The sequence below is a fragment of the Phanerochaete carnosa genome, assembly GCF_000300595.1.
Source record: "Phanerochaete carnosa HHB-10118-sp unplaced genomic scaffold PHACAscaffold_2, whole genome shotgun sequence".
NCBI lineage: Eukaryota > Fungi > Basidiomycota > Agaricomycetes > Polyporales > Phanerochaetaceae > Phanerochaete > Phanerochaete carnosa.
This window is the reverse complement of record NW_006767629.1, coordinates 2,089,626-2,101,251: the sequence shown is the minus strand read 5'-3', so window position 1 is coordinate 2,101,251 and position 11,626 is coordinate 2,089,626. Positions and strand designations below refer to the sequence as shown.

At 52.4% G+C, this 11,626-nt stretch overlaps 6 protein-coding genes across 6 annotated transcripts; 5 read left to right on the top strand and 1 right to left on the bottom strand.

The window, feature by feature from the left end:
• Positions 1-142: 142 nt before the first annotated feature.
• Positions 143-1,186, bottom strand: PHACADRAFT_169913 (uncharacterized protein; the record flags this gene model as incomplete). Its single annotated transcript, XM_007391869.1, has 4 exons — positions 570-1,186; positions 446-522; positions 225-404; positions 143-173 (listed from the first exon to the last, which is right to left on the bottom strand). Exons 1-4 carry the CDS (start codon positions 1,098-1,100, stop codon positions 143-145), a joined length of 819 nt encoding a protein of 272 aa, XP_007391931.1. The 5' UTR covers positions 1,101-1,186.
• A 136-nt stretch (positions 1,187-1,322) lies between these two features.
• Positions 1,323-3,365, top strand: PHACADRAFT_137003 (uncharacterized protein). The gene is made up of 12 exons (XM_007391868.1): positions 1,323-1,486; positions 1,539-1,675; positions 1,728-1,775; positions 1,829-2,013; positions 2,065-2,089; positions 2,140-2,239; positions 2,288-2,364; positions 2,417-2,566; positions 2,621-2,755; positions 2,805-2,858; positions 2,912-3,116; positions 3,174-3,365. Exons 1-11 carry the CDS (start codon positions 1,387-1,389, stop codon positions 3,083-3,085), a joined length of 1,185 nt encoding a protein of 394 aa, XP_007391930.1. The 5' UTR covers positions 1,323-1,386; the 3' UTR covers positions 3,086-3,116; positions 3,174-3,365.
• A 246-nt stretch (positions 3,366-3,611) lies between these two features.
• PHACADRAFT_181368 (uncharacterized protein) lies at positions 3,612-5,674 on the top strand. The gene has a single exon (XM_007391867.1). The coding sequence runs from the start codon at positions 3,635-3,637 to the stop codon at positions 5,489-5,491; it is 1,857 nt and encodes a 618-aa protein (XP_007391929.1). The 5' UTR covers positions 3,612-3,634; the 3' UTR covers positions 5,492-5,674.
• Positions 5,675-7,158: 1,484 nt separating this feature from the next.
• PHACADRAFT_249811 (uncharacterized protein) lies at positions 7,159-8,279 on the top strand. The gene is made up of 4 exons (XM_007391866.1): positions 7,159-7,206; positions 7,350-7,607; positions 7,669-7,896; positions 7,962-8,279. Exons 2-4 carry the CDS (start codon positions 7,366-7,368, stop codon positions 8,080-8,082), a joined length of 591 nt encoding a protein of 196 aa, XP_007391928.1. The 5' UTR covers positions 7,159-7,206; positions 7,350-7,365; the 3' UTR covers positions 8,083-8,279.
• Positions 8,280-8,645: 366 nt separating this feature from the next.
• Positions 8,646-10,394, top strand: PHACADRAFT_249809 (uncharacterized protein). The gene is made up of 5 exons (XM_007391865.1): positions 8,646-8,780; positions 8,863-9,032; positions 9,087-9,180; positions 9,239-9,784; positions 9,852-10,394. The coding sequence occupies exons 1-5, from the start codon at positions 8,693-8,695 to the stop codon at positions 10,049-10,051; spliced, it is 1,098 nt and encodes a 365-aa protein (XP_007391927.1). The 5' UTR covers positions 8,646-8,692; the 3' UTR covers positions 10,052-10,394.
• Positions 10,395-10,526: 132 nt separating this feature from the next.
• PHACADRAFT_249807 (uncharacterized protein) lies at positions 10,527-11,571 on the top strand. Its single transcript, XM_007391864.1, has 3 exons — positions 10,527-10,766; positions 10,819-11,007; positions 11,066-11,571. The coding sequence occupies exons 1-3, from the start codon at positions 10,609-10,611 to the stop codon at positions 11,448-11,450; spliced, it is 732 nt and encodes a 243-aa protein (XP_007391926.1). The 5' UTR covers positions 10,527-10,608; the 3' UTR covers positions 11,451-11,571.
• Positions 11,572-11,626: the final 55 nt, after the last annotated feature.

The following is an 11,626-nucleotide window of genomic DNA, read 5'->3' as shown; positions in this document are numbered from 1 at the left end:
TCTACAACTTTGTGGAATAGTCGTCCATGCGACTTATCATTCGTGATAGGAGTACAGGCATCAGAGTATTGGGACCGGCCACTTGATTAAGGGCTATTATCGGCATTCTAGATCCAGGAGTCTTCAAAAGACCTATTCAATATCATGCCTTTGGGCCCCAGAGGTCTTCAAGCCTGTATATAAGCTGAGCTTTTTACCATAACGGTGGTATTCATGCGACGCACCATCCGTCGGGGTCTGTGGCCGGCCTCATCTGCACAGTGAGGAGCCCAGTGTCCAGGTCCGCCAATTGCTCGAACGCAGCCTGGGTGAGATCGACATGTTTGGAATCTTTCGCGCAGCCGGCACAGGAGTCAACAACGCGGACGAAGACACACTTCTTCGGGGAGTTGCAGACTACAGAGCTGTCAGTTAAATACCCATTTTGGGACTGAAATACAGCCACTTGCGTTCAAGAAACTTGAAGCACTTGGGTTTGGTGGTCCAACCGTCCAGAGTCAAAGCGCACGCAAAAGACGCGTCCTAAAAAAGTTTATATACAGTAATGCGTGCATATGCATGCTACGTACTGTCGGCGCCCAGCTCGGGTTTGACCAGCAGCTAGGGTTTTCAAGATCGTGTCCGGTGTACCAGGTGATAGTGACGGGCTCGGACTTGCCGGTACCCTTCATGGTGTCAACAATCTTCTTGATCGACGATGTTACTTTAGAAGCGGCAGACTTGGGATTGACGCTTTTCGATTTTGACTTGGAGCTAGACTTTGAGTTGTTCGTCGATTTTGACTTTGATTTCGACTTCTTGCTGGCTCTTCTCCCCAGAGCATCTGAGCCTGTAGCATCGTCTTCCCAGTCGTCCTCGCGCTCGTTGTTCGGGTCTCCGTAATCTCTAGAGTACTTATACTGCAGGTTCGTAGCGTTAACGGTTTGCCAGCCATCGCGAGGGTCAAACTGATAGCTGTCGCCTAGAGAGTGTGCACGAGCGTAGCGGGCCTCCAAAGAGCTGTACGCGCGAGGGTCGAAAGCACGAGCCGGAGAGGGTGCGAGAACCAGAGCTGTCGCCAGGGTCAAGGCCACCAGAGAGACCAGTCGGAAGCCCACCATATTGTCCAAGTATTAAAAGAACGTAAGGTATGGGCGGAGAGTAAAGACAGGGCAGTTTGACAGGTATGGGGACGTCGAGGTTTGAGACAGAGTTCAACTTTGCCGCCCGAAACGGAAACTGACCTGTATGGCAGACGCCCGATGTTTCCCCCTCGGGCATTGCACTCGGGGATGTGATGCGATTCAGAATTCGAAAGACGTGTTTTTATCCGGACTTGTGACTCACCACAACGTGTTGTGATACATAGGACTCGCTAACGGTCCTTGCCTCTTGACCTCGACTACCATGGCCCCTGGTAAGAAACTCAGTGGCACTGACCTCATTCACGCAGATGATCAGGTCGTCCACGGCCTCGAGGTCGCCCCATCTATCTCTGTCTCTACCAGTGAGTGTCACTCTGAAAAACACAGCTTCGAACTTAGCAATCATTCGTATAGCATTCAGAAATCCTCAGCCCTGGGACCCGAGCAAGGGTTTGGACGTCCTGAATGCACGAGACCCTGACAGACATGTTTATTCCCGGTACACTCAGGAAGTCAGCACTCGTGCGGAGCGAGTGTTGAGCAAAATTAATGTACGACAGTCTGCTACATGAGGCATACAGGCCTTAATCACTGCGTCCATAGAATGGCTACGCTATCACCTATTCTTCAGGCCTGGCCGCGATTTACGCTGTGCGTCGTTCAGTTTGCTCTCTCAAGCCCCCTACGACTGACATGCGCTAAAGGCGCTGGTGCATCTGAAGCCGAAGCGTGTCGCAATCACCGGAGGCTATCATGGCGCGCATATGACTCTCAATGTATACAAGAGAAGCAGCAATGAACCTGTAGAGGTCATCAGCATCGACGACGAGTTCAAGCCAGGAGACATCTGCTGGCTGGAGACTCCCTTGAATCCTACTGGTGAAGCAAGGTAGATCGCTCGATACCTGTGTCATCTACGTCAATAATCCGTCTTTTGCAGAGATATCAAGTACTATGCCGATAAGGTGTGGGTTTTGCAACATCCTTGAGCTTCGCGGATTGACAGATCGACTAGATCCACGCGGTAGGCGGAAAGTTGGTGGTAGACGCTACATTTGCTCCGCCACCCCTTCAATACCCTTTCAAGTGGGGAGCGGACATTATTATGCACAGCGGTAAGTGCCTTTCTGTTAGCCATGGCGTCAATCTGAGAACTAGCTCAGGCACGAAGTACTTCGGTGGACACTCAGACTTGCTATGTGGTGTTCTTGTCGTCAAAAGCAAAGAGGAGTGGACAGAGGTCAGATCGAACGATATCTGGTGCCTACCACTGACGTTCATCTCTTGCATAGCTCTGGTCTCAGCGCACATTCCTCGGTAACATGATGGGCTCTCTTGAGGCATGGCTACTTCTCCGTTCTCTTCGCACTCTCCATCTACGGGTGCCTCGTCAGTCCGAGAACGCGGTAATTCTTGCCAAGTGGCTTAGTGGTGCTGCTGGGGTACGTTTGCTAATCCTTCGGAATGTGCTCGCTGGCGCTGATTATCCTTCTCAGGGGAAAGCACATGACGGTATACCCGCTGGGGTGATTGACATCGTCTGGCACTCGAGCCTCCAAGGGAAGGACGCCCGAGGCTGGGAGCCGAGTGCTCAGCTGGAGGGTGGCTGGAACCCCACCTTCGCTATTTTCGTAAGTTAGCGCTCTGTCTTCTTAAGTCGGTTGTCTGACGTAGAAACAGATGAAGCATAAGGAGCATGCCACGTTGCTCCCGCATTCCACCAAATATTTCTTCGTAAGTAAGTCCTCAAGGCCGTGAAGTCGTTCAATCTGCTTACGGCTTGGCAGCCCGCGACTAGTCTCGGTGGGATCGAGTCTCTCATCGAGCAACGCGTTGCCTCAGATGCTAGCGCAGACCCTAGGCTCATCCGTCTGAGCATTGGCATTGAGGATGTCGAGGATCTGAAGGCTGACCTCAGGCAAGCCTTCCAAGCTGTGCTTAAGCCGAAGGCGAAGCTCTAGTTGCCGCTCAAAGATATTTGCTTTAGAAATTGTAAGGCTGTGGTTCTCGCTTCTGGTTGTTCTCAACTGATCGCTACCTGTCTCGCAGGTATTCTTTGCTTGGACGTAGAACTTGTATGGCATCCCATGGCTGCCTATGAATATATTCCCTCGTCTGTCGTAATCGTGCATTGCCACCGGTAGCTCATTCAATCCTAATATGCCGGGGTGCATGTCTTGCGAACGAACGGGGCTCCCATGGAGAGATTTCGGTGGAGTGCTTTTTGAAACCATCGAGCAGATTTAACTTCACACGCTTACCGTGCATTCAGGACTAACGGGCTTTGCCGGATAGCTGCACATATCAGGCACCACAACAGACACCGTCTGCAGCCTCGAGGCAACCACGACTTGCAATGGTGGCTTCTCTCGCAGGTTGTGCTCGAACTTCGTTCCTCATAAGATCTAAGGATCGTCGACACTCCCCCTGGTTCGCTTTTTAGCTCATGGGATCTGCGGGTCACGAAGCAATAACCTTTTGTGGTAATTTGCAGAATACTTGAAATCGACATGGACGACAGCCACGCCCTTGCGGACGCCTTTGCGCGCCATTTAAGCGGCTTTACAGAGACATTGTCGAAGATCGTTTCCGACGGCACGAATTTTGGACAGTGCGGAAGTTTATTGTTCATGGGAAGATTTTACTCACGTGAGAATCACCTTAATAGCTTTCCCGATGGCCTTACGCGCGAATTGGTGAGTATACTCACATTACGACTCTTTGACTTCAATGTGACGATCACGCTTCCGCAGTTGGACACCGCAGAGCAAAAACTGGGCCTCGCAGCATGCTACATGCGCACAATCAGGAACTCGCGTCAGGCAGCGTGCAAGCTCCCGCGCGAAGTCCTTGACCTCATATTTGCGCAGACCATGGATCGCTTCAAAGACTTCGACCCGTTTCCCATCCGCCCTGAACGTGGCGGTCGGTGGCATCCAAGCATCATCTCCGGAGTATGTCGATATTGGCGCGTCGTCACAATTTCTTGCCCCACGATCTGGTCTACTATACACCTTAGCGACGTCTTTCCGTCCGCTAGCCTTTCCTTTGCCCAACTGTGCTTGCGGCGATCTTACGGGGCACCGCTGAATGTCTACATTGACTATCAGAATGGTGTACCAGAAGACGCGATGAATTGGATCTCGGAGGACCTTGTAGCCCAGAGTGTCCGCTTTTCTGCCTTCCACCTGCGCGAACATGACCAGCATCTCAGTAGAGCGCTGTACGAAGTGCTGTCGGAATGTCCTGCCCCATCACTGCAAAGCCTCACCCTCCAACCTGATGTAGCCCCGACACTTCCTGATCTCCTGGATCCCTTGCTTTTCGCCGGTTTTCTGCCAAGCATCAAACACGTGACAACTTCGCGTCTGAAATTGTGGCCGACGTATCGACTCACCAGTCTTACGCACATCTGTGTCCGAGCATCAGCATTTTCTGTGTCCGAGGTTTTTGACCTGTTGGCATGCAATCCCCAACTTGAGGTTATCATTTTGCAGTCTGACGACCCGACTCCTCACGACCTGGAAGACAATACCCCCACAACTACTGTTGGGATCTCACTATCTCATCTTCGTCGATTCCATCTCGTCGATTATACAACAACGTTCTGCACACGTATTCTGAATGTAATCCGCCCTCCTCCCGCCCTCAACCTAGCCGTAGACTACGTTACGCCTGCACCTTCGCATACGCTCCTTTCAACCATCTCGCGTCTCTCATTCATCCCGACTATATCCACAGTCGTGCTCCGCTCTTCGTTATATCCTGCACGGCTAGGCATACGAGGTGTCGGGTTGGGGGCGTTTAACATCTCGCCAGGCGCAGACGTCCACGAAGCCGGAAGTAACCAGTACATGGCGGGCCTCCTGGCGCTGCTATCCGCATGCTCCATCAAGGAGATCTGGATTGAGGGCGATCAAGTTGTAACGCGCGTCCCTCTGTGGCAGCGGATCTTCCTTGCGACTCCACTCGTGAGCAGACTAGTTGTCTCCCCAGGACGGTCTGCGCACGAGTCGCCTGGCACGGCCTTTTTCTCCGCACTGTGCGCTGCCGACGAAACTCTCGGCCTGGCGCTGCCCTGTCCCCTACTCACAGAGCTGATTCTCCGTGGCGGATTTAACGGGCAGGACAATACAAGAGCCCAACGTTCTCTCTGGTTTACGCGAGACCTGCGGCAATTTTGTGAGGACAGGAAGAGTCGCGGGTTCCCCTTGCGGAAAATCACCCTCATTCTTAGCGCGGACTCTTCTATTCCGCCCGCAGCAGAACTAGCTCAGATAAAGAGACTGGTTGCTACGGTCGATTGCATTGATGGAAGAAACTTTTCAACCTACTCTTCGTCGCGCGTAAAACTCCCTGTAACATAGTAATTTCTGGCGGGTAGATTCTCCGGTGAGCGAGTCCAAGTCACTGTAGTAGGTAAGTACCAGCCGGGGATCAAGCTGGTCGAAGACAGTAGAGTTTCATTGCGCTGTAATGGCATTGTTCCTACCAGAGCCTAGGCCGTATTTAATCCCGATAGAGCGAGTCGCAAGTTTATGGATTCCCAAGAATTTCTGCGGGAGCGTTACGTATTTGGTAACAGACATGCCATTTACGGTAGGCGACGCGCTGACGAGGCGCTAATCGAGGCTCGGTCAGAAACGGTTTTGATAGTTTGACTTCGAAATGAGACAGTAACAGCTGCACGCACAATCTCGTCTCATTCTAGAAGACGTGGAAATTCGCGACACTATTATATTCTATTGAAAGCCACCGTCGTGAATAACAACACATTTCTTATCTTTGTATCTTTTTGATATTTACCATGCTTGAATCGTATGGAAATTCTCAGGCCCTGAGTAAACTCTATCGTCTTCGACCTCATTTAACTGACTGGGCTGGCAGAAATCAACGAAGAAAAAGAGGAGGTGGACGAATCTGTATCTCTTGTTAAAACTAATAAGTTTTATGAATGAGTGTTCGAACCATCCCCTCAGAAGAAATTGAAACAGAAAGCTCGCATGAGCCCGCAAAGCTGATCCAGATCCTCCCACTCAAAGGTGTTCATATCTCCGCTGGAGCCCGTGTAATATCTCACTTGAATTTTAAGGGCAAAGCGGAGTCGGTAGGGTAGAGACAGGACTGCAAGGCTGCTGCACTGTGACAACTCTGCTCCTGTATACTTTGAGCAACTTCAAGAAACGCAACACTACGGCACAATTAACGCGCGCAAAATAACCAGAGATCTAAGCACTCAGTACTCAGCTACCCACTAGGCTTGAGCGTTGAGCGCCTGTGGCAAACGCGCGATGTGTCTCCGGGGAGGGACTTCCAGGTTTCGGGGTCTCTTTCTGCAGACGCATCCTGCTCGGGAGTATTATCACTTAGCGCTGAAAACAACCTCGGTGGGGGGTACAAGCGTCTAGTCAGCGTTCAGGACCTCTGGAAGCGCGACGCACGTTCCACCGACGGCAAGCCGTACTCTATGCTACTCTCTCGCCGTCTCTTCCTGGTGTCAGCAATACATGTCCGTCAATTTTTATTTCATGTAGTCATTCAGCCCAAGAAGAATAATGTCACCTTTTGAATCTATTATGGCCTCGGGGAGCAAGTGCATCATGTGAACTTTGAAACTTACAGCAAAGCGGCAAGGCCATCGGGCTGTCATATCAAACAACTCTTATTCACTGGAACAGCATTGACACAGTCAAGGCTGTCGCAAAAATGCTGCATCCCGACAAGTGAAGAGTCTTCTATGGATATGCAGAAGAAGCCATTCGGAGGGAGACACATAATATACCTGATAGCAACACAGTTGAAGAGATTAGCAAGGAGCTGGTAGTAAAACAAGGGAAGAGGGAGTCGACCGTAGTGAGAGAACCAAAGCGGAAGACCGCACGTCTGGGGTAGATAACGCACTGATCTAATCCATTTGCCCGCCGTATCTTATCAAAGTCTCGGGGTCTCAGGCGCTTGACACCGAGGTTGTTTTCAGCGCTTGGCTATGATGCCTGCCACCTGATCCTGCTTAGCTAAGCGGCAGACCCACGAAAGAGGTTTGGCAACGTCGCGCACATCAAAACCGTCGGCGACAAGCACGGTGAGTAGGATTCTCTAGGCTAGAGTGCTGTTGGTGCACGGGTTGGAGGGCTAAGGTGCGGCTGTGAAGTTAAATGAGCGACAAAGCTGGCGGAATGGGCTGGATGCACTTAGGTACGATTGGATGCTGACGGCTGTCTCCAGGGCCTCAAGACTCAACATGTCCGTCCAGCACAAGATCCTCCGCACGGCAAATGCTCCTACCACTCCTCCTGATGAGACCGAAACTGCCGTCGCGCAGGCCTTGGTTGACCTCGAAAACAACGTCCCAGAGCTCAAGGCTGAGCTCCGCCCCCTCCAAATCTCTGCTGCTCGCGAGGTCGATGTCCGTGGTGGCAAGAAGGCTATCGTCATCTTTGTTCCCGTTCCTCAGCTCAAGGCTTTCCATAAGGTTCAACAGAGGTGCGCTCAGGTTCCACAACGGGACACATAGCTAAACAAGTGTTGATACGTTGTGCAACAGGTTAACCAGGGAGCTCGAGAAGAAGTTCTCAGACCGCCATGTTGTTTTTATTGCTCAGCGCCGGATGCTGCGCAAGCCCACCCGTACCTCTCGCGTTAGGCAGAAGCGTCCCCGCAGCCGTACCCTCACGAGCGTCCACGAGAAGATTCTGGAGGATCTCGTCTTTCCTACTGAGATTGTGGGCAAGAGGACGCGTGTTGCCGTCGATGGTTCACGGCTCCTGAAAGTGTATGTGTGCCTGCCCAATCCCAAATTCCGCGTCGGATCGCATGTGCTAATCTTTACGTCTGCAGCTTCCTTGACTCGAAGGATTCTACATCACTCGAATACAAGCTCGACTCCTTCTCGTCTGTCTACCGCCGGCTGACGGGAAAAGATGTGGTCTTCGAGTTCCCTGTCCAGGCGCAGGAATAAGCGCCTCACTGTACCTTCTGCTGCTAGGGATGGTCATGTTATACTGTTTTATTACCTCTGCACCCACGAAAATCATGCGCACGCATTCGCTTACGGCACTGTACTCAGGGTTCTGCCTATTACGTGCTTTGGCCGTGGAAAGCTGTGGTGATTGTACTTCGACCGTAGACGGGATGTTCCAAGTGATTAAGATGCCCCCTGCGATAACGGCCTGTCCGCCTAGGGTTTGGCCTGGTGAACGCTAGGAATGCCGAAAGGCGTGAACCTGGAGATGAGAGCTGGGTGGCTCCTGCTTCGTCCCTCGGTCTATTCTCCCGCAGGACTGCATTCTTTGCCGTACGTAGATGGTGGTAGTCAGAGAGTCATTGTCCCCGCGCAGCTTCAAGCTGCAGGACCGACCCCGGGCGACGGTGCCGGGGTGCCGACCCTTGCCGACCCTTGCCAAAAGTGGCCCACGTGGCTCACGTAGTTCACTTCTTGCTCGCGCTGCGCGCTTATTCCATCGTAACAGCGGCTCATAACTTGGCTTGGTTCTCTCTCCTCCCCTCCCATTTCCCCCGCCCACCGTGGCCTTTCACTCCCTGGGATCTCCGTTCTTTCTGCAGGGTTGATGTTAGAGCCTCTAGGTCAAAGCCCTTATTTGCAGGCCAAATATGACCAAGGTGTCGATGCTAAGATCGTAGTAATGGGCAACACGGGTACGTACTTCAGTCCTTCTCGCCTTGCATCAGCCTTGTCTTCTGGGATTTACGTGTTCCTGACGATTGTTGCTGCAACCAGGCGTCGGTAAAACGAGCCTGTTGTACCGATATACCCAAAACAAGTTCGAGCCCAAGAATACCACTTCCACCACCGGGGCACTCTTCATCTCGAAGAAATTGTATGTAAACGGAATCCGTATACGATTGCAACTGTGGGATACAGCGGGACAAGAGAGGTTTAGGAGTATGGTGAGCTGGTTCCCCCAAAGCGTGTCCGTCACGTCAAAGCTAATACGAGCACAGGCCCCAATGTACTACCGCGGCGCACATGCAGCGCTCCTTATGTACGATATCACGAACGCAGCCTCCTTTGAAGATATACGAGGATGGCTTGAAGGTAAAGATTTATCAGCATACCATTATCTATCGGTGCTGACCGGAACTTTGTCTCTCAGAACTGAAAAGCAACTGCTCTCCGGATCTAATCATCTATATCGTCGGCTCAAAGGCAGATCTACTCCGACAAAGACAAATCACGTCTGACCTGGCTCGGCTCTCTCTACACCGCTGGTTTCCACCGCCTCAGCCCCCGACGCCGCCGCCTCCACCGCCACCGTCTACTTTTGCCTACATGCGGCCACGCTTCACCTCATTCACCAGCATGCGCAGTGTTCCCATTCCGTTCCCGGTGAAACAGCCGATCACACCCTCAGCAGAGACTGATGATAGTCACGACTCCCGTTCCTCTGGGCTAACCCGCTCAACTACCTCCGCGGTATACACCCGGCCGAGAGCGAAGAGCGGAGGAGATCTACTACAACGGGCCAATACCACTGGGATGATCCTACGTCACGGACTCAACGCGACCTGGAAGACATCTGGTGATGCCAGCAGCAGCAGCCAGCTCGCAGAGGAAGACGACCCTGATGACACAGACGATCGAGAATGGGGACTCCAGAAGGGCATGGAACTTTTCGAGGTCTCCGCCAAAGATGACACAGGTGCGGATTTTAGCTGTATCGGGATCGAATAAGATCTGCATTTGTTGACTCGCGCCCAAAAATATAGGCGTCAAGCAACTTTTTGACTCCTTATTGGCCGCTATTATCAAGCGAAAGGACGTTATCGAGGCTGAGAACGAAATGAAGAAGCGCGATAGCGTGTATCTTACCCCCGCGACAACGCCAGTTTGGGCAGCCCAAGCCGATGCAGAGGAGAAAGCTCAGGCTGCCGCTGTATCTTCCTCCTGGCGCTGCTGTTCCGTATAGTGTCTATTCAAGGTTTGCCATCGCCTTATCTCTTCCGCCGCCCTCAACCCTCAACTCTGTCGTTCCTGGGTTTCTCCCTTTATTTCGTCACTAGTCATCAGCCATCGCCTGCCAGCTATCGTTTGCATTTCTCATTTCCACATCATCTTGCATTGTCTCTCTGCTCCCTCCCACACCTCACTGGTGCCATGCCGTCTTGGGTTTCAGGTCTCCTATCCTCCATCCATGCCATACCTGACGCAATTACCCATGGATTTTCTCCCGTCTTTTTTCCCGTGTCCTATTACTTTATCGTATTTGAGGCTTCATGCTTTACCATACAGTCACGCAATATATTAGCTCCTCCACGATAGAGCTTTCTGTGCTCGATCGTTCTTCTGCTCCCGTCCGAGATTACTCCCGCTCAGAAGCGCGCATTATAGAGCGGATGCTGCGAGAGCGTCTTTGCCCCACACTCCTTCGGTCATTCTCTCCTGGGGTGCGGTGCTTGGCGGTGTTACTCTCAGCGACGGCTTTACCTCCTCCATCTCGACACTCCCTGCGCATATTAGTCTGGGATGGAGACCCTGGTACCTATGGACCCTGCTGCCGAGCAGCCAGTCGTCGAGGAGCCGCAGGTCTGCCTTCCCGAGCACTGCTTTTACGCATTCGACACCCTCTTTTGCGAGCTCACCAAGAAGAAGCCCCTACCTCCCACGTTTCCGGATGAGAAATAGTGCGTCGCTGCCTCAAGCAATCCTCTTGAACTATCGATTCATCACCTGCAGTGCTCTGTTCGTAACGTGGAACACTCGTTCATCTCGCCCAGGCCGTGCACCTAGACTAAGGGGTTGCATTGGCAATTTTGAGCCGATGCCCTTACACGAGGGCCTCGCAGAGTATGCCCTCATCAGCGCATTCAGAGACTCTAGATTCAAGAAGATCGAGGAGTGGGAACTAGAGACACTTGAGTGCGAGTACGCCTGCCAGTTTCGCTTCGTAGAGCTCCCTTGCTTACAACGCTTCTGGCTGCAGCATCTCCTTGTTGACCGACTTCGAGGGCGCTTCTTCGTATCTCGACTGGACCGTTGGTGTCCACGGCGTACAGATATCTTTCCCGCACCCGACGTCGACCTCCTCTTCCGAGGCTCCCTCGCCTCTATCCTCGTCGACCTCTGTGCCTACGCTGCAGACCTATAGGCGCTCGTACTCTGCGACATACCTGCCCCAGATCGCGCCAGAGCAGGGCTGGGACAAGATAGAGACCATAGACAGCGCTATCCGCAAAGCCGGCTGGAACGGGCGGATAACAGAGGACGTCCGGCGCAGCATTAAGCTGCGCAGGTACCAGAGCAGGAAGTGCACCGTCAGCTGGGAAGAGTACGTGCAGTGGCGCAAGGGAAACGGCGGTAAGATATGATCGCGTACACTCGCCGGCTCTTGTAATTGTACCTTCGTGCTCTCTGTCCTCAATCACGCCTTGTGTATTCTGAGAATCTTGCATTATATGAGCAATGTAATATTAGTTTGTAATACCCCCATCACCATCATCATCTTCAGCAGCAGCGTTCATGTCGTCCCAAGACTCCACCAAGG

Coding starts and splice junctions, on each gene's coding strand:
- PHACADRAFT_137003 (XM_007391868.1), top strand. CDS start 1,387: ATGGCCCCTGGTAAGAAACTCAGTGGCACTGACCTCATTCACGCAGAT. Junction 1,676..1,727: donor GAGTGTTGAGCAAAATTAAT/GTACGACAGTCT, acceptor CTGCGTCCATAG/AATGGCTACGCTATCACCTA. Junction 2,014..2,064: donor AATCCTACTGGTGAAGCAAG/GTAGATCGCTCG, acceptor CGTCTTTTGCAG/AGATATCAAGTACTATGCCG.
- PHACADRAFT_181368 (XM_007391867.1), top strand. CDS start 3,635: ATGGACGACAGCCACGCCCTTGCGGACGCCTTTGCGCGCCATTTAAGC.
- PHACADRAFT_249811 (XM_007391866.1), top strand. CDS start 7,366: ATGTCCGTCCAGCACAAGATCCTCCGCACGGCAAATGCTCCTACCACT. Junction 7,608..7,668: donor TTCCATAAGGTTCAACAGAG/GTGCGCTCAGGT, acceptor GTTGTGCAACAG/GTTAACCAGGGAGCTCGAGA. Junction 7,897..7,961: donor GGTTCACGGCTCCTGAAAGT/GTATGTGTGCCT, acceptor TTACGTCTGCAG/CTTCCTTGACTCGAAGGATT.
- PHACADRAFT_249809 (XM_007391865.1), top strand. CDS start 8,693: ATGTTAGAGCCTCTAGGTCAAAGCCCTTATTTGCAGGCCAAATATGAC. Junction 8,781..8,862: donor CGTAGTAATGGGCAACACGG/GTACGTACTTCA, acceptor TGCTGCAACCAG/GCGTCGGTAAAACGAGCCTG. Junction 9,033..9,086: donor AAGAGAGGTTTAGGAGTATG/GTGAGCTGGTTC, acceptor ATACGAGCACAG/GCCCCAATGTACTACCGCGG.
- PHACADRAFT_249807 (XM_007391864.1), top strand. CDS start 10,609: ATGGAGACCCTGGTACCTATGGACCCTGCTGCCGAGCAGCCAGTCGTC. Junction 10,767..10,818: donor ACGTTTCCGGATGAGAAATA/GTGCGTCGCTGC, acceptor CATCACCTGCAG/TGCTCTGTTCGTAACGTGGA. Junction 11,008..11,065: donor CTAGAGACACTTGAGTGCGA/GTACGCCTGCCA, acceptor TTCTGGCTGCAG/CATCTCCTTGTTGACCGACT.